This window comes from Lycorma delicatula, chromosome 2 (genome assembly GCF_047948215.1).
Source record: "Lycorma delicatula isolate Av1 chromosome 2, ASM4794821v1, whole genome shotgun sequence".
Lineage (NCBI taxonomy): Eukaryota > Metazoa > Arthropoda > Insecta > Hemiptera > Fulgoridae > Lycorma > Lycorma delicatula.
This window is the reverse complement of record NC_134456.1, coordinates 64,673,908-64,694,986: the sequence shown is the minus strand read 5'-3', so window position 1 is coordinate 64,694,986 and position 21,079 is coordinate 64,673,908. Positions and strand designations below refer to the sequence as shown.

Sequence of the window (21,079 nt, the reverse complement as noted above, 5' to 3'; positions counted from 1 at the left end):
TCTTGAAAATCTTTGTACAGCTTTCTAGGTAAAGTAAAAGTGCAGGCGATGATCCTAGTTCTTGCATCGAACAAATGTAACATTAAAAATATTTTTATCAGGTTAGTTTCAATAATTATAATAAAGATTAAGCGAACATAATTTACTATACAACATAAATGCGATATACATTACAAGCATTATGTAAATTTCCATAGAAGAAAATGAATCGTACATAGATAACATTTACCGCTTAATAACTTTATCATTATCATAACCTCTACAATATGTCACTGAAATAGTTTAAGATAAATATGAATTATTAACACAAGTAATCTGTCTTTATCATGATATGAAAAATAAATTTTAACTTAAGATTGTATACATATTCTTTTCTGACAGAATCACTTCTACTTAAAAATATATTAAATGTTTCAAATATACAAGAAAAGTAAGTGTATGTGTGTGTGTTATATTTAAAAAATATAGACAAAATCATTTAAAAAATTATATAATTGTATTCAGACACCATCATGTATAATTACATTCAAAATTGTTTTACACTTTCTGTCGCTTAATGCATTATTCGAATTTACAATAAAAACCTTTGAACAACTAAGTTTCATTAAAAATATCTATAATTATTGACATTTGGTGGTGCTAATACAGGTACTGTAGGTAAAGTTGAATTCTCCAGCAGATTAGTGGTTAACAATAATGGCATGCTTGATATTCCTGTAAATAAAACCGTTAAGTTAAAGCTAATTCATGAACACAACATAAGTTATAATAAAAGTAGATACAGAACAATAGATATATAAGTAAATAAAATAAATAATTATACTGAATTGTACTAAATACTACATTATACTAAAAAATAAATAATTGTGTAAGAAACAACACACAATCACACACACACACACACATGCAAACACACACACACACACATATAAAATTTATAACAAACCAATTATGTTTATCAAACTGATATTTGAATAACGGTACTTCTAGAACTAAAGTAAATAACTGTTTTCCAATTAGTTTCCTTCAAATTTCTTGAAAAGTTATATTAAAATTTGTTAATATATTTTAACAGCAACATATTTTTTTCCATCATTATATTTCAGAAAAGTGTTAACGACTGAAGATTTAAGTTCTCCATTTATTTATTTACAGTAGCCACCTAAAATTAAGAATAGTTTACGACGGTCAACTTAGGTTAAGAGATGGCTCTAAGAAGATACATGCATGTATATAGAGCTATTTTTTCTGTTTTATGTTGGATATTATGAAAACTGCAAGAGATGCAGTTCTGTGATCAATTTTATTTGATTTTTGAGGTTAAAAGTCATACAAAACCATCTGGTTTAACACCAGAAAGTTTCAGTATGAACTCATTTCGCCAGGAAAACTAAAATACAGGAAAAATCTTTCACTAGCTGTAACTCAATAACAAAATGTTTTTTAGATATATGTTTGTATCAACGTTCTCAAGTAGAGCTTATTTCAAACTACAGTATATATATTTTTTTGAAAGATATAAGATGACATGTCTCCGGTATGCTTGCACCAGTAAGACAAATACATAAAATCTGTATTCGAGAAAATAGGCCATAAAGGAACATCTAATGTAACTGCTCTGGTTAAATCCATCAATGTAAATCGCTTCACCTTATAAAGAAGTATCTTTTATTGCAGAAATTCTGTAACAATACTACGCGCTTATTGTCTGTTTTTCTTATAACTAATCACCTATGTAAATATACTAATGAACAGTAAATGTAGCATGTAGTTTTTCAAACTAAGGAAAGATAAAACAAACATTCCCCGAGCTTGAATAATCGTAAAACTAAATTAAATGGGAATCTGTGGATTAAGACTGAAAATAAAAACAAAATCACACAGAAGATGGTAAGATTGTCCCTTTATGATGCATGTAAATCATTATTGGTCAGACTCAACCAGAGAGGGAAAGGCTCACCATTCTTCATTAAAGTGCTTACTATTTGACTAGACAGGAATGATCCGGTAGCAAATCAAATAAAATTTTACGAATGGTGATCCAACATCCCAAGAATTGTACACTCTGAGGAGTAAACTACTAATCGAATTTAGACATTACCAAGATTCAATAAAATTTAAGTACACATTTCATCTGCACCCCAAAAGCTGTTACTGTAAATATTATGCTGTTACTTGTTAACCTATCAAAATGTTTTAAACACTGAATTTTGAGTTCTCTTACACGTTTAATTCAGGCAATGCATTCATAAAGCAGACCTAAATTTATGTAGAGTGATACTGAGATTTTTTTGTTAATTTAGATAATTTCACCTTATGACTCGTTCATAAATGAAGTTTTGAAGCAAACGTTTTGCAACTGCCGATGGATGTAGGCTGTTAAATCATTTACATATAATGAACACATGAAGGTGGTTTTTAATAAATTTTATAGTGTTGTTACAGCCAAAGAAAATAAAATTATAGAACATCAGTACTTTAAGGCACATTTTCCAGTGTAAATGGTTCTGAAGTTAAATACATTGTTCTCAAGGAATCTTACTATGAAGCCCAGAAAATTGCATCTACATCCCATTCTTTTAAGATTCGCAGCATATCTATTCAGCAAGTCAATTTGTAAGCCTTTTCAGAATTTAAGAAGACAGCAAACATGGCACTGGGATTCAAAGTATCCAATAAAACAGTCTGCTTCAAGAGTAATTCAGAGATCCAAGGGAGATCTAGCACTTGAAAATCTGCGCTCCTCCTATGCAGTAAAAAAGTGCTCATCTTCTCAAAATATCATATCAGAATGTATATTTCACCATTAGCCGGAAAGAATTTCTGGTTTCTTGTTTAAGCAATATCAATATTGAATCTCAACATCTTTATTTTCTTTCTTGTTGGTATCTTAATTTTTCTATTTCTTTCCTGATTGATTGTTATCAAATTTCTCCTTCAATTGTTCCTTTTAAACATAAATAGAATAGGAAAGGTGATAAGACTAACATGTCTGAGAAAAGGTTTTCTGGCCTTCCTAAATTTCAGATTACCTTTCTAGATCTCTAATCTTATCACAGCTACCGAATTCTTATACATATTCTACACAAATTTTCTTTCTCTGTATTTCAATCCTAATATCCTAACACATTTATTCGGTTAGACAACAATATGTAAAAAATTAATTAAATTAAGAGCTTTCTCAACTAAAACAATTTGAAAGCAATCTGACGCGATGAAATCTTTAGATGGTTAATTGAGTATTTAGGTGGTCTTTATTTTAATAAGTTATCCCAGAGTATGCCGACTGAGTATTTTAAACTCAATATCAGTCCCTCAGTTATAAAAAAATAGTTTTCAATTTCTTTTACTCATTTTTTAAGCGAACAATTTTCTGGGAATTCAATTAAAGCATTTATTAAATACGGAATTTCACCCTGTGGTTTTACATTTCATTAATCCATTCAAAAATTAAAGAATAGAATACCAAATTTACTTCAAGTTTGGTTTCACGTACATTTTTCCACAATCTATTTCATATAAAAATTTTTTACTTTTGAATAGTGAGTTTACATCCATCGACTGACCATTAACCTACTGATATCACATCCATAGGAATGATAAGTTGATCGTACTTTAGCAGCCAATCTCAATCTTCTATTAATATCTTTGATCGCATGACTTAAGTTTCCACAATTAGAATATTTAATTTTTCCAAACCGTTTCCTCGTTCCCCGATTCCACAATACTTTACCGGCTCCAGAAAACCCTATCTGGCCAACCCATATGCGTGTAGGTATATTAGATGACAAAACCGTAACGGTTGCGTACAATTTAATACGAGATATCAGTCACTGCTGAAGATAACATAACATTTTCATGAATATTAAGCTACAGTGACAGGCTTACTAGATAAATTGGGGAGTGAAAATAGGATTCTCAGCGCCTTCACTGAGCAAAACTACATATCAGCATGACATTCAAATACAGTATGAGCCATAAAATCATTTTTTCACTCTGCTCACGAACCACAGATCGGCAGAGCAGTAAAAATTAATACTTTTAGAGAAAGCAATGGTGACTGGTTCCTTTTGACATCAATGTTCTCATATTTACCACAACCAAAAAAAAAAAACTGGTGCAGGTAGTGCAAAACAAGAAATTGATGATTAATCCTTTTAATGCACTCTTCTTTGTACATATTTCAAATCTATGTAGTAAAGCTTAATTTTTAGGTAGTCTTTCTTCTAAATATAAATTTGAAGTAATTTTTTTAATTTTTGTTTTGTTTTTCATAGCCTACTACATTAATCTGAACAAAATTAATTTTTACATCCATAACATCTGAGAAATATAAGAGTTATTTTTTAAGATCAGTCTGTAAAAAAAACTGTGTACAGATTACTTAAGTAAATATTGTGTTCAATATTTAATTAAAAATCAATAAGATTACCTGGTTGAGCTTGAGCTTTGAATAATTCATCCTTAAGGGTAGGAAGAAATGTATTAAATTTTGTCCCATGTGACTGTTTAAAGAGGTGAATACTCCTCACCATTAGAAAAGACTTTGGCTGAATCCATAACCAGCAACATGTTCTACAGCGACTCAGGTATGGCCTCGTACTATACAGACAAACATTATACATTATACACATCAGACCGTAAAACAAGATTCAGAAATATATTTAACCTATGTTTCTGATTGTTAACTATAACAGAATACGATACACATCAAATAACATCGGTTTGATTAACGTAACAAACAGTAGAAAATATATATACAAATTAAAGATATGTAAAATGCTGTATATTAAATAAAAAATATAAAGATGATAAAAAACCTAATGTTAAAATAAAAATTTTACATCCGTAACAACAAATTATGAGAATTCCTAACAGCGATCAGAAAAACGGTTCTGTAGAAAGTCAGTAATGATAAACTTATCCACACGGTTTCAAAAACCATAGCAAAATGAGAAATGAGATTTAGAGCGACAAATGGTTAAGTAAGATGTTCCTGACTTGCATACATATCACCGATAGTCAGTTTAATTTTTCACTTACCAAATGATCACTTTTATCTGCATGCATATATTTATCCATAAAATCAATTATTGTCAGCCAGAGTGCAGTAAACATTGACAGTGTTTGAAGAGGAGTAAGATGATGCAGAAATACCTAAAAATAAAAATAAAACAATAATTCATTATACCGTTTAATCTATACTACATACTCAAAAAAATAAATAACAATGAGCAATTTACTTTAAAGTACAAGTACTAAAATAACAATGTTAAGATTAATTTCTTACACGCACATTTTTTACTTTATCACATTAAACCACTAACTGATTACAAAAAGGAAGTTTTCAACTCTTGTAACAATCGGTTATGTTTCATTTCCTCAGAAATTTGTACTGCTCCAATCCAGTAAAAATATAATTTTCACCTAACACTATGTTTGTCAACTCCAGAAATTGTTTAATAATAATAATCATTATAGATATGAAAAATTGAAACAGCTTCATCAAAATAAATAAAATGAGATCGCATTGTAAAACCAAAAATTCTAATGTTACATGATTCTGAGGTAAGGATGAAAGAATTTTATAGAATTGGAAAATTCTTTCCAGCCAATTCATTTAGAAAATACTAATCCGATTCATAAATTTTCAGATTACACTACAAATTTTTAGATTACAATCCTTATAAAATTTCACTAAATACAATTATTATTACTGTAATATGTTAAGAAGACCTCTTCATATCAAAGGATATTTTTAACGCTGTGTATCTGACCCATAGGTAAAGATTTGTAGTCGTAATTTTCAAAATGTGGTTTCATGACTACTTGATTGTTTCTGAAGCTTTTTCTTGATGAAGTAACAAATTAAAATTGGAATATTGATACTTTATAGAAAAAATATATGCATGAAAAAAAATAGTGCATGAAATACAATGATAATAGGAAGCACCTAAAAGAGAGACAGAAGCAGAAAGAAATGGATTAAAAAGATGTGTGTGTGCACGTGCATGCGTGTGTGTATTTTCCAAAAGCATAAACAAAATTCAGCACAATCCACCAATGTACAGAATCAAAATAAGAGCTCTAAAAATAAAAGCATAAAAATATCTTATGTCCATTCAGTAATATAAACCGATTTAAACTATGATATGTTACGTTTGTTTGGTTCAAAGCAAAATATAATATTCCTTTCTTAAGTCCAGTACTCACTAGGGACATAACTATTCTATCACTTTTGTCCTAAAAAGAGGTTGTGTTAGGTCCACCACTATTGCAGTTATGTTTTGAATTAATGCAGTATCTAACCTAGTTGTTTATGCATATAATTAGTCATGAATAGAGGGCAAAAAAGATGAATTTAGATCTTATCTGAACTGCTTTGGACAAAAGGTAAGGTTATTACTATCGTCTTTAATTATTAAAATGTTAATAAGTAAACATTCTAACTTAACACGTCTTCAGGCTGATGAGAAGCTTTTTAAGCTATTAAAAGATTTGATCGACCTAAGTTTTAATTATTTAGTGGTAATATTAACACAAACTTTTGTAGTCACAGAATATTTATATCATATCGATTTAATTTTCTTTTAACCGTAACCTTACACTTTCTTATTTGTATGTCTTACTACCAGGGGTCTTAATTATATATAATTGAAATAATTTTTACAAAACTAATAATAAGGATAAATAAAATTAGTTACAAAAATTCGTAATCATATTAAGTTAATACAAGGCATTGTTCTAGGTTATGTTAGAAAATTAGGTTAGCTTTTCAAAATAAGCCTGTAATCATCAACAAGACTGTTGATGAACAAGTGATAAAAATACCATTAAAAAACAATAACACCTCATACATAGCTGTAAACTCTAAATGAGAGATAGTGTTCTCTTCTAATGAATTTAAAATAGAACTACATCAATTAAAGAACTACTTGATGCAAGAAAAAACAGCCCGAATCATGCAGTCAGTTAATTGGGCTTCAAGATCAAATAATGTATTAATCTTTCAACAGTTGATTAGTTTTAGTTTACGTTTTATTGCAAAGACTAGGGAAAATGGGGGAAAAAATTGGAAAAACAGCTGCATTTCCCTTTAGTACATTCTTCTACTGATGAAGGTGATGAAGGAGAAAAAGGTGTATGCATTTTTGAAGACAGATAACAGCGACTGCTTTAATGATTCTGGAAACAAAAACAGGCTATTAACAACAATTAGGATTCAGTTTGATAGTAATCCGAATACCACTGAAGTCTGATGTATTTCAAATATGACAAAATAGGTCGCAGGTTATTGGCTATGAATTAAAAGGTATTCAAGAAATACAATCAATCATTCACTTCAACGGATGATTCGATTGGTGATCTCAATTATTTGCCTTGCAGTATCTTTAATCTACGACAAACCGGTGCATACATCAATCACATAGAATCAACATGGCAAAAGACAAAAGAAATGCATAAGCAACGTTTTGGTACCCACATAGAACTTTTGCAGTCATATTTGAGCGAATATACCTATATGTCGTAAAAGGTATCCTTATAACGATTTTTTATTTTTGTAAACACGTTTCAGAGGAGCCTTACAATTAAAGGTTTGTTTGACGTTTGTAATTTTCAAATAAAATTTGGTTAATCAGGTCTTTCTGTTTCAATTTAATGCCCGTTAAGCATTTTTCATTGTTAGCACATTTTTTGCATCGTCATAGCAATTAAAGTTTGTTTGGGGTGGAACAAACTGCATAAGTACCTACAACAGGCAAACAAAAATAATAACACTTATTTTAAGCTATACTAAAATAATATAAGAAAAACTTACCTCAGTCAATAATAAGGATCATCTAAAATAATGTACAAGATGTAACAATAGCAGTTAAACAACAGTGAACACAGAAACTATAACCTAATTTGAACTGCGTAAACAACCCGAGACTGACCGGTGTATTTCATAAGCTTCGTTCTGTCACCACGTAATTTCTCTGCGCTCCCCAGCGCTGCAACAAACGGCCGGATAAACAACAAACCTTCAACCGCCACAGCAAAAATAAATTACGAAAACAAGCCCGCCCTCTAAAGTGCACTTCCTAGACTGCATTGTTTCATCTATCATAAACCAACTGAACAACAACGAAAGTTTAATATTTATGTTTGTGTTCGCAAACACGAACACGCAAACACACATTTAGTATGGATTTAATTCAAAAATTATAATTAGAGATCACAAGGTAACATATAATTATAATTTTTCGTGTCTCATTTCATTTCTGTAATCAATTTTGTCACCTAGGTAACGCAGTAGAGAAACCGATTGATATATTAAAAGATACGGATTTGATTCTCGACTTGACACCGGATCACAATTTTAGCCGGTTTAGCCAGGTTTCATATATTGAAAATAAGAGTTAACTAAAGATCTCAGATTCAGTTCTCGGCTTAGAATTAGTATTTTTCTCAATTTACGTATAACGCTTAAGAAAAAACAACAACAAAAAACTAATTAAATAAATAAAATAAACCGGTGAAAGCAAACTTAAAATTACATATTATTTTTTATATTTTTAAATTAATTATTTTGTTAGATCGTCACTAAAAATCACATCCTATAAAATTTCAGACTTTTTATCTTCTATCGCATGTACTTTCTATTACGATTCTTTTAAGTTTATGTAAGTAAATATTATGTAATACTTGAGCGGATATAAACTAATTACCGGTCCCGGGTTCGTATCCCGGTCACGGTTGAAATTTTAATTCACATCAAATTTTCCACACAACCTCCAACCTAATACAGTGAATATTTAATAGTAGTAAATTATTGAATTAAAATAGTATTATCGTTTCCGCTAACAGAACAAGTCAGGTTTTGTACTCGTCGAGAGTTAAAGCGTCATATAATTTTCAGTTCTTTTCGCTATAACTTCTTAAGCGTCCTATGTTAAAAAAAAAAGTTTGGAATTATTTTTAAAGAAGATTATATTTTGGTATTAAATTTATATTTGATTTTTAGGGTTCGGTTACAGCTCGGACATCACTCCATATCTGTAATACTTGTATGAGTTTTACGCGTTAAAAAAAAAATAATCGATTATAGAGATATTTATTGCACGGATAATCGTTTTAAAAAAATAAATAAATTTAGACTCGATTTGATTCCTACAGAGTTAAATTTTTCTAATGTAGATTTCATCTATATATAAGTTCATTAAAAAAGATAGATATAATAAAAGCCGGCGAGTTTGATTTTCAGTTTTAAATATTTTATTTAGGTATCACCTATTAAAAAAGACTGAAAAATTTAAAGTCGCGATTTTGATTCTCGGTTTCAGCACAACATCACATAGTTAATGTTATAATAAATATTACATAACGTTAAAAAATAGATTTAATCTTCCTTCAGAACGCAGTTTTATTTTATTTAACAGTTTCATTCAAAAATATTATGCATTATGATAAAAAACAATATTAAAAAAAAAACAATCGAGAGATATGCTGAAATGGTCTCGGGTTCGATTCCCGGCTTGGATCATAAGTACTTAAATTCGTAATGTATATCCGAGTATCGCTAATAAAAAAAAGCTTAAGTTGAAGATCCTGGGTTTCGATTCTCATAACATAATTTCATTTGTAATATTTATAAAATACTCCGTTTAAAATTAATTTGGGTAATTTTTCGTAAAATGCCTGCCACAAAAAATATTTTTTTTTTTTAATCGATACAAAATAACATATACTACTATTAGGTAATATTAAGGAGGAGAAAGGATGGTAAAATGATAAAGGTCAAGGTTAATGAGGCATTTGTTTATCTGTTGAAGCATTTGTCTGTAATAAAATTATAAATTTGTAATAATTATAAATGTAATTTAATCAAACTTAACCTACACTCGCTAACCTTGACTAGCGAGCGAAGCGAGCGTAGGTTAAGTTTGTTAATTATATTTATAATTTTTTAAATTTATTTTCTTATATCAATATATTGAAATAAATTATATCGTATTAAAAAGTATATTTTACGTATTTATCTTGTAAGTACGCGTATTTATTCGTTAATTATTATTTTTGTTAAAATGTACTTTACGCAAACAGGGGTACCGCACAGCGCTAGTAGTTTAACCTTGATCAAAGACTGGTGTGGTGGCGATTGTAGAGGGTGACTCGCATATCACATCGCAAAGTAAAATGTAGACAGCGCGTCGGCAAGCAGTTCCGTTTATGATTGCAGGATGATTTATAACGTTATCCGACATGAATTAAACGAACATTTATAATCGGTTTTTTTTTAAGTTAATTTATTTTACTCGCAATGACAACATCCAGAGTACCCGCATATTTTTTTTCTTTTCCTCCGTTATGTATCGTTATGACCAACCGTTATGTATCGCTTCACAGAATGAGATGAAATAGCAATTTTATAGCGTGTGAAAATATCATGCCTGACCGGGATTCGAACTCGCGACCTCTGGATGAAAGGCCGAGACGCTATCACTCGCACCACGCGAGTTAACCGCTCACTATCATGCGCATTTTAAAAAAATTTTTTTTTTCATGTTATGAATTTTGATAATAATGTAATGTAAGCGTAACCCGAAATCGAACCCAGAACGTTTTATCCGACAGTACTATCTTCTCGCAATTATTATTTTCATACTGTTTACTATAATAAAAGTAATATTAACCCGTAATTTAACAATCTGTTTTATTTTATACGTGTATTACAATAATTGATGCTAAATGTATTATAAAAATGACATCAGAGGTTACATATTAATGAAACGTGTAAATAGATTAGATTTTTTTTACCTCCGGTTCCACAGTTAAGTTATCACTTAAAAGGATGAGATGATCAATTTGTAGCGCGTGTGAAAATGCCATGCCTGACCGGGTTCGAACCTGGGACCTCCGGATGAAAGGCCGAGACACTACCACTCGCGCCACGGAGGCCGACAAATAGATTAGGTTGCATAATATTAACCTAAAATACACAAACATCTTGTATTACAGATCTAAATTACAAAATAAATTCAAAAAAGTAATAATTTAAATTTTTACTGAGGGCGGTAACATATATAATGAAGGGTCGTAAAGAAAAATGATGTATTAATTTAGTAATTAATATTTCTGAAAATCAAACAAATTCATGATTATAAGTGTTTTTGATAAAAAAAAACTTTTTTATCAGACGGTGTTATATTCAAAGGCTAAGCGTTTTTATATAAAAGAAATCTGTGAAAAAAATCTGTTAAGAGGACACGATGTAACGATATTTATTTAATATAAAAATCTACGATAATCAATTTAAAAAAAATAATATAAGTAAGTGGAAATAATCGTCGATTTCGGAACAGTTTCAATGAAAGACGTTTCTAAATTCTATCATATTGGAAACCACATACTGTATTCATTTCATGAAAGTAGATTAATTGTTACCCCCCTATAAATCTCTGATTCAGTAATTTTTTGGTTGTGTGTATCAACCGCACGATAAAATTAATTTTTCAGCAGTTTTTTTAACATTGTCACGAGTAGTTACACACAACTGAAGAAAAAATAATATAACCTCACTACATTAAAACTAAAAAGATTATTTGTAGTTTAATTAATTTTAGATATACTTAAGCTTAACTAATTAATTTAAAATAACACAATAAGAATTTAATACCTTTATGAACATAGTTTTTCATATAAGTAAGTTTACCTATCTTGTGTAGGTTAGGTAGACAAAACGCTTTAAGTAAATTAGAAATCGCGAAACATATGATTTGGTTATAGCGAAACATATGAGGTTATCAGACTAAACTGATTACGGGATTTCTTCTAAAGATGTATATTTTGAAAATATTTTTATTTAATGTTGTTTGTTATTTATATTTGTAACTTTATTTATTAAATTTTCTATTGTAAAAAAAAATCATGTTACAAATAATTATACACGTTAAGTAAAACTGATAAAAAAAACAACAGTCTCTCATTTTGCCAACTTAAATTTAAATAAAGAGATTGGTATTTAAAATAGTACCTAATTGTATAAATAAGTAAATAAGTAAAACTATTAACTAATTGTAATTAAGACATTAATTAATATATATTATTTAGTTTTATTTACAAATATTATTTATTTAAAAGTTATAAACGTATTTTTAAAAAAATAATCTAATAATCAAAAGTAGATGACCGCGGATGATTGTTACCCGACTCAAATCTTTTGTAGAACCCACAAACCTGTTAAAACATGTTCATTTTACGTCGGTTAACTGAACGGATCACGTCGTATCATATTAGCTTAAAAAGTTATTTTCCTGGATTTAAGGTAAAATTAGGGTAAACTTATTGAAAAGCAGCATATTTATGTGAGGAATAATAGTTTTTAAATATTTAAATTAGTTATACAAATTAATATTCAATTTTGGCTGGTTACTGATTTATTATAAAGCCACGTGCTTTAGACTGTTTAATGTTAAAAATTAGAAAATTCATTTTTATGAAATAGATAAATCATTTAAATTGTATTTAATATAATATTTATTGCTATGACATTTATATGTTAATATGATTTTCTCATTTTTTAAATTTGATATATTTTTTTTAATAAAAAATTGTTTCAAGGCTGTAGTCTTTTGTCCATGCTTTCATGGCAACATTTTGGTTTTTATAAATTGCAAATTCTAATAATTTGTAGTTTGTTCAATATACTGCTGTTTGCTATGACTGATATTTTTAAAAATATAATGAATTCCTACAATTTAAAAAAAAAGATGATGCAATCAGTTGAAATTTGCTACAGCCTAAATTAGGTGAAGATTATGCAATGTAGTTTATTGAAAAATAGTTCTACAATCTATTAATTTATTGGTAAAATGTTTATCAATTTATTTATTAAATTATTTATAATAAAAAAGGTGTACGCCAAAGATTGTTGCATATACTACAAAAAAGGTGCATGCAGAAAAAATAATTATTGTTTAAATAATTAATAGAAAAGTGCATGCATTAGGGATTATTGCATATACTGAAAAAAAGGTGTATGCAGAAAGATTAATTATTGTTTAAATAATTAATAGAAAAGTTCATGCATTAGGGATTATGGCATATACTGAAAGAAAGGTGTACGCAGAAAGATTAATTATTGTTAAAATAATTAATAAGAGAAAAATACATGATTATTGCATATGCTGAAAAAAGGTGTATGCAAAAAAAATTAATTATTGTTGAAATAATTAATAAAAAAAAAAAAATGCACCAAGGATTATTGCATATACTGACTACTTCAGTTGAGGTAATGCACCAGTTTACATAGACAGCTTTCATATCAAGGCTGTTGTGAACAAACTGCTGCTGCTTGAAATTTTAATTTACATCTATAGCTTAAGAAATTTTTTGGGGTAATGACTAGTTCATTTGCTCAAAAAAAAAAAGAAGTAATTATTCAATGTATTTAATCAAAAATGCATCGGTTTAAAATTAAAACCAGTTATTACTGGAATTTTTTAAGTAACTGTTTAATTAAAATTTTTAACTTAATGTTTATTAAAATGATGGAACAGGACCAGTAGAATATTATGCTATAAGTTGGCAGTAATATTATGCTTTCATTAGTTCAGAGATCACTTGTAGATCCTAGATAACAAAATGAATTCAGTTTTTATTAGCAGTAATATTACATTTATTTACAATCTGTAGTGTTTTACACGTATGCTTTGTACATATTTACAGATTATTTTTCATCTAATATTATTTTAGTAATATGGAATTCAAGTAGGAAATAAATAAGCTGTTAGGCTTTTTACATACACAAAATTTTTTCATGATTTTTAAAAGTAATTTTCAGTTAATTAAAATCTGATTGTGATATCTAGCAAAAAAATCATACTTACACATACACAACATCTCCAAACATTTCAAACAATAAACTTCTGTAATTAGAATGAATTCTCGCACAGTTTTGACAAAACTTTTCATTTATGAGACCTTCGCTATTACGCAGTATGAAATGCACTGATTTTCACAGTACAATGCACTCACTACATGAGTTCAATAACTCAACCGGTCTTCATCAAATTTTCACATGCACAACATCAGTTACACTACTACAGCATATCTAAGTTTCAATGAAAATGATGTACGCTAATGTATATAAGGAACTTAAATTTTAAGTGAATGATATTTTTGTACTTCTCGTACCTCAAAACGTAAAGAAAATTCAATTTCAACCCCTCAAACCCACCGTTTGACTGAAAATAATATACTTTTTTTTTCAAAAAACAGTTAAAAAATGTTGCATAGCTTTATTGTTACATATGTTAATTATCAACAGATATATTCATTCATTTATCACACAAGAGGTCTTAATCGTTATGAAATGAATTATTTCTCATTTTAATTAATTAATTATTTACAATGAAAAATAATTTAAGATTTATGTTTAATTTTCATGCGGTTCCATATTTCTAGAAAGTTGAAACAGAAACCTATTGCATCTTAAGTCACATGATACAAACCGACTTTAACCATCACCTCTTATAAAATCTTTAAACAATTTTTTTTCATCACCGGTCACTGTAGAATCACAAAAATTAGTTAACCGGCTAGTTTTTTAGCCCTCCAATACTCCTTCATTCTTTCAATGTCCAACTTCCTTCTTTCTTTTGACCGCTTTCGATTACCGTATTCTTTCTTCTCCTTCTGGATCCCTTTCATTTTCCCTTTCGTTAGTTTTTCTGGGCCCTAGGATTTTCTTTGTATCAGTCTTTCAGCAGGTTCCAATTTACCTATTCCCCTTTGTTCAGAGCTATGGGTTTGGCTCCATATAAAATTCCTGTTTGGATTACCGTTGTATAGTAACTGATCTTGCCGGTCCTTGAGATCTGTTTCATATTGTATATGTTCTTTGTTAGGCCATAGGATGTTAGAATTTACTGGTACTGACAATGTTTGTTCCCTTGTCCATTTCTTTTGGTCTGTTAACCTTACCGAAGTACCTAAATTTCTTCATATTTTTAATCTGTTTGAAATTTGTCCACAACAATTCTGGTATGTTCTTAATGTACATCATATGCCTTTATATATATATATATATATATATATATATCGTCGACTATATACTCTGAGAATGTTGATTCAAACCAAAATTACAAATAGAAGGCAATTAATATTTAATTGTGGAAAAAGACAATAAAAATATTAACCAATATATAGAAATTACTAAAAATTTGTAAAATTTTAACTTGCAGGAAGGGTTTATAAGTACAAAAAAATTGTACAATAAAACATGAAACTGGATTACTAAAATAATCAGGACATTCGTGAAAAACAAAAAGAACTGTTACTTTATTTGGCCATACAATAATAATAATAAAAAACAAAGGGATAAGTTGAAATTATAGTTTATATATACATAACAGTAATAATAATTATAATTTTAACCCCTCAATCAGATTAAATTTTTAATTTCTTTGGAGAAAAGTTGCTGATTTATATTTTCTCTATGTTAATGTTTAAAAAAAATTTGATTTGTTTAATTATGGTGATATTAATATATACATAAAAAATCTGTGTCTTAAGTATCTCCTGTCTTAACTACTGATCGTATACTAACTGTTAACCATTAATAATTAATTTGGGTAGTTTATAAAAATCTGTGTCTTAACTACTAATCATATACTAACTATTAACTATTAATTTGGGTAGTTTATAAGCAAACTAACTGGTGGTGGATTTTTATGTATATTATATATGTTGCCATAATATATTTAAACTTAGATCATTAACTTTAAGCATAACTGCTGGTTGATTTATTTGTTGATCGACAAAGTATTCAAAGAATTAACTAAAATCTGATTGTTTGAGGTTAAGATAATTAGTTATTAATTATATGAGAAACAGTTTGAGGGGCGTTTACTTTTTTCCCTTATTTGGATCATATTTTTTCTTTTTTTAAGTTGCTCACAGTAGAATCCTTTAATAAAGATAAAATATAAGAACATCATCTTGTTCTTAACAGACTGACTTCTTTATATAAACCGTTAACTTGGATTATTTCTCAGAGATATTTAAATTTATTAACTTTGTTCATTTTTCCACATTTTGAATTGAATTTTTGTTATTGGTTATCAGTTCTGCTTTATTGAAGGACATTTTGAACCCTACTTTATCTGCGATTTCTTTTATACCGTTTACTTGTTCTCCTACTGTGTGAGATTTTTTGAGAAAATAGCAGTGTCATTAGGAAAGGTTTGGCAATTAATTCAAATAACTTTCAACTTCCGACCCGGTTTTATTTCACGGTGTGTACCAATTTTTTTCATCTTTTTCCCCCGTTCTCTTAATTTTTCTAAGACACAGTTAAAAAGAATTAGCGATAAACTACCCCTTTGCTTTATTCCTATTTTAATTTTATATTCTTCTGAGAATTTTCCCATGAACTTATCTTATTATGATTCTATTAGTTATAATTGTACAAATTAAACGGTTGTATTTGTTTCAGAATAATTAATGATATTTTAAACTATTTTGACCCAGATCCTATTATTGAAGATGTTACATTGTATAGGCCAGTAATTCTTTCAAATATATCGCTCACTAGTTTAATCTACCAGTATATTTCAGTATTTCTGGTGTTATCAACCCCCAATGCAAGTATATTCTTTTGTTCACTTCTATTCTGATGAGGTGAATAAATTATTTCTATTGATATTATTATAAAAACGTTTTTGCTACTGTTAATAAACTTTGTTTTTTCATCTTCATAATTAAATTGTGCTTTAATTTATGTTACTTTTCACTGTGAATCACCTTCAGCCTATTGTTGTAGCTCAAAATGTTTACCTTTTATTCTTTTTTAAAAGTCAATTTAATGTATTATGTTCTGGAATCGATCTATTCCAAATCTTTAGGAACGTATTTTTCAAAAATGTTTATCCTGTTTACATCACGTTGATTTGTTTATTATTCTGAGTGTAAATTCAGTAAAATTTTATAATTTTTTTAAGTCTTTTTTTTCATGCCATTTTATTACTACATTATCATTTTACTGTTCCCTCTTATCACAGATTGCATGGGTTTTATGTTTTTTCTAGATATTTAAATAATAAAATAGAGTTACAACCGTTCTAACCCAGTAAACTAACCGTCTGTGAAACATTACATTGCCCTTTATTATCTTTGCTCGCCTAGTAATTTTCAGAAGAGAATATTCTTGCATTCTTAAAGTATTTGTTTTATTATTCTAGATTATATAGATAAATTATACTCCAATAAAAATTCATTTGTTCTTAAAACATATTGTAGAGATTGTTATTTGAGGACAAGGTTGAAACGGGTTGGGTGGCAAAGCATGAAGCAGTATGTGAAAGCTTCTAGAATGACTGGAAATGTTGAAACATAAAATCATAAATTTATTTTTGATTAGGAACTCTCTGTGTAATATACTATGAAAATATGGCACTCATAAGAATATAACTTGTGACAATTATAATATCTACTACTCTTTATTGTAATGAATTTTATAAATACATCTGCATTAAATTTAAATTAACTTCATTATAACTCGGCATTTTTCAGTGTAAAAGCCACTTAGATCTGCCACGTAAATGAAAATATTGTTCTGGTCTTATGTTCCAGTTAGGGTGAATAGTAATAAGATTACAATTCAATGTTGAATTAACAGTAACCAGCATAAATGTTTGGTACTTGAGACTTGAGTACGTAACATCTATCAGGTACCATTATCTGTGCTCTGCTTTGCGGTGTACAGAGTACAATGTCAATGGATAACTGAATGTTTCCTGCCTTTGCAGGGAATAGTACATATCAGCAAACACAAATTCGCTCTGATTACAGAATATAAATGTATATATCTGTAGGAAATATTACACAATTATGGTCTTACAGATATTGCTATACATGATCTGCATATAATTAATTTCTTCAGCTGATATGTAAGAAGCATAAATATGTTGTAATATTTCAATAAGTGAGTGCGCGACGCGTACGCGTTCAACCGCGTCGGACACCGGCCGTTTTCTTCGATACTGGGTTACGCATATACCGTAAATGTGGATACGCGAATGGTATAAGATGGGTGTTACTAACGTTAATACCCATATATATTTTTGTGCTGTTTCTTTACAGGTCCGACTACAGCAGTTCCATCAGCAGCAGTCCTCCCTAATATCCACCCAAAAGAAACACCCCATTTTTTTCAAAACTGTACTTTTTATATTAAAATAATTTTTCTTTAAATTTTATTTATTTTCTAGTTTTAATAGTATTTTTAATTTAGATTTTTAATAAAAATACATAACTGCTTTAATAAAATTTTTATTTTATTTTTTTTAAGTTAAAAATATTTTTAAATGCACAATTTTAAATTGTTTTTTATTTTAAATTTTTTTAAAGGAAATAACATAATTTTATTATGTAAGGAATTTATTTCCATTAAGGGGATGTAATTTTTTATTTGTTTTAATATTGATTTTTGAACATAGATTAATAATTAATTTTTATTTAACAATAATTACATTTTTTTTTAAATAATTAAACTTATTATTATTCAATAAAGGGGGATACTCCACCTTGGCCCTTTACCCCATCCAGCGAGCTACAGTCTACATTTTCTTCAGTGCATCGCTTCAGCATCAGTCCTCCCGATTATCCGCCGAAGGGGAATGCTCTTTTTTTTCAAAATTATAATTTTTTTAATATTTAGATTGTTCATTTAATTTTTCTTTTCACTAAAAGTTAATTTACATTTTTATTTTAATTTTAATAAAAGCTCATTTTTAGTAATATTACTCTGATTTTATTAAGCGAATTAAAATTTAACAGTAAAATTAATTATAAAGTTTGCTTTTTTAAAGCTTTTTTTTAATTTAGATTTTTCAGTTTAATTTATTTAATTGGTAGCTAGAAAATAATTTTAGAATTAGTGTAATTAATGAAAATCATTTAATTTCTTTTTAACTTTTACTATATACTTTTTCATTAAAGGGGGGTAGAGTCCACCCCTGGCCCTTATTATCCTCTCAGCGATCTTCAGTCATCATCTATATACTTCTGCAATATTATTTTGTTTTTATTATGTGTTTTGTTTGAATCAGGGCAAGCTCAAAATCGGTGAATTAAATCTGTAAATCGGATATTAAAATTTATTTAAAGCATATAATAAAATCTTTTATAATTTTTTCTTATTTTTAAATACGATTATTACGTGTATGAAATAATTTCAACTTGAATTATTTTAATATGTTCGGAATAAATCTATGTTTTTATACCTCTAATTATTTTCATGTTGTTTCATGAAAATGGATTATCGCTTATGATCGTAAAAAAACAGCAAACCCTGATTTGAACTTTTAGTTTTAAGAAGGCATCATTATCCAGTTCGGCGGTACAGTGGCCTTCTTTGCAGTTCTTCAGCTTCGTATCCACCGGTGCCAAGTCTATACTGGCGGATACCTATAAGTCTGTACCTTGATATCCGGATGATTCATAAAAGTGCTGGTCGATCGTGTTTGAGGAATCAGAAGAAAGAAGACGAATCAACCTGGTTGTTAACGTGGGCTGCAATTGAAGGCCTCTACCACCACAGGGCAATAAAATTAAGGTAAGTTACACTACTATTATAATTTGGGGGGAGGGGACAGACTGAGAAATATTATAGTATGTCAGTTAACCGTAATTTTTTTTTGTAAGAGAAGTTTTATGATTTTTAAAATAATTATATTTTAAATCTTTATCTTATTCATCAAATTATTATAACAAATGTATATATAAATTAAGTAAAAGAATAAAAATATTTCAATCTCTACAGAGATTTAATTCAATAAAACTGACTTACCCTTTAAATATTTTATACGTAATATGAACTTGATTAGTACTGAAAGTCATGCTTATCATCATATCGATCAATATTTGCCATATCAGGAAAATTTTTATGATTTTTCTTTTTCTTATAAAATTGAACTATAATATTTAAATTAGTTTTATAAATTTTTGTTACATTATGTAAATATTTTTAATATGGAATTAAAAAAAAATCTTATGTTATCTATTTAACAGTCATTCTAAATATTTAACCGTTATAATGTACAGTTTACATAACAGGTGTGGTGTTGTTACTGTTAGTATAATCGATAGATTTTTTCATTCTTATGTAATCCAACGTATACTAATGAATGTGATGTTGTGTAGAAGTTTTCAAAAGTTTAATTTACGTATTGAAAATACTTTTTTAAGCAAAACAGAAAGGTTAATATTAATATATTATAATATAAATCAGTGGCGGCTTGCGTATAGGCACTGTGGAACTGCAGCATCCCCTATTTCCACTTGATATTATTAATAACATTTAATATAATGTCCCTTTTTCTTTAATTCATTCTTTATACTTGTACAATATATACTCCTAAGCTTAATGTCAGTAGCCATCCCCCACCCGCAGTTAATGAAAAAAATACAAAAATCTTTGTACGGAACTGTGCGCTTCGCAGTTCCAGCAGCATAGTTTTGGCTGTTGTGTTCATGCACACATAGGAAGCTGCACACAAGGCTGTGAGGAAGAGAGAGCGCATTGTTGCTCCCGCAGTGTTGACCCTGGCGTCTGGTGGAAGGTAGTTTTTTTTTACTCCACGTGTGTATGGAACATTACTTGTTCCCTTTTCTTGTTTAGTCAGAGGAAGGAATATGAAAGCGGTTTAGTTGCTTTTTCTGTAGCGATCAGAAGATGGCGGAAAGCAAGGACTCTTTGATCGCCAAATCTGTCCAAAAACACACTGGAAAGGTGAAAAAGAAGGTAGTTAGTAAAACCTAATTACGTATTTGTTTTGTGTACCTAGAAATTAAAATTAAGCACCGTTGGACCATAATCTTTTTAAACGGACATTTTATTAAATTATTATCTAATGATGCTAAAAAATATTATCTGTATTGACATCACAAATCATATTCTTGAATAGCGCACAAATCATATTCTTGAATGCGATAAAATGTAGAATCAGGTTATTATCCTGATTCCAGCTATTCTACGATTCATTGTTTTTTTTTTATTTTACAGAAAACTTTAACCCTACCTTGAAAAGGCCCA

At 28.7% G+C, this 21,079-nt stretch overlaps 1 protein-coding gene across 11 annotated transcripts in view; it reads right to left on the bottom strand.

Moving 5' to 3' along the window:
- Window positions 1-474: 474 nt before the first annotated feature.
- LOC142318870 (Golgi-specific brefeldin A-resistance guanine nucleotide exchange factor 1-like) overlaps window positions 475-21,079 on the bottom strand; it is a 65,332-nt gene continuing 44,727 nt past the window's right edge. For 2 of the 11 annotated variants that reach the window (XR_012755059.1, XR_012755060.1), the window contains exons 2-5: window positions 10,801-10,972; window positions 5,044-5,157; window positions 4,433-4,602; window positions 475-714 (exon numbers count right to left, since the gene is read on the bottom strand). Coding sequence is in view for 8 of the 11 variants with exons in the window: in XM_075355449.1 (XP_075211564.1) it covers window positions 605-714; window positions 4,433-4,602; window positions 5,044-5,066 (303 nt within the window). In the remaining 3 variants the exon portion in view is untranslated. Of the gene's footprint in view, window positions 715-4,432; window positions 4,603-5,043; window positions 5,158-7,819; window positions 7,995-10,800; window positions 10,973-11,659; window positions 11,791-21,079 lie in introns of those variants that run through there. The other 9 variants (XM_075355450.1, XM_075355453.1, XR_012755061.1 and 6 more) reach the window with 8 other exon arrangements.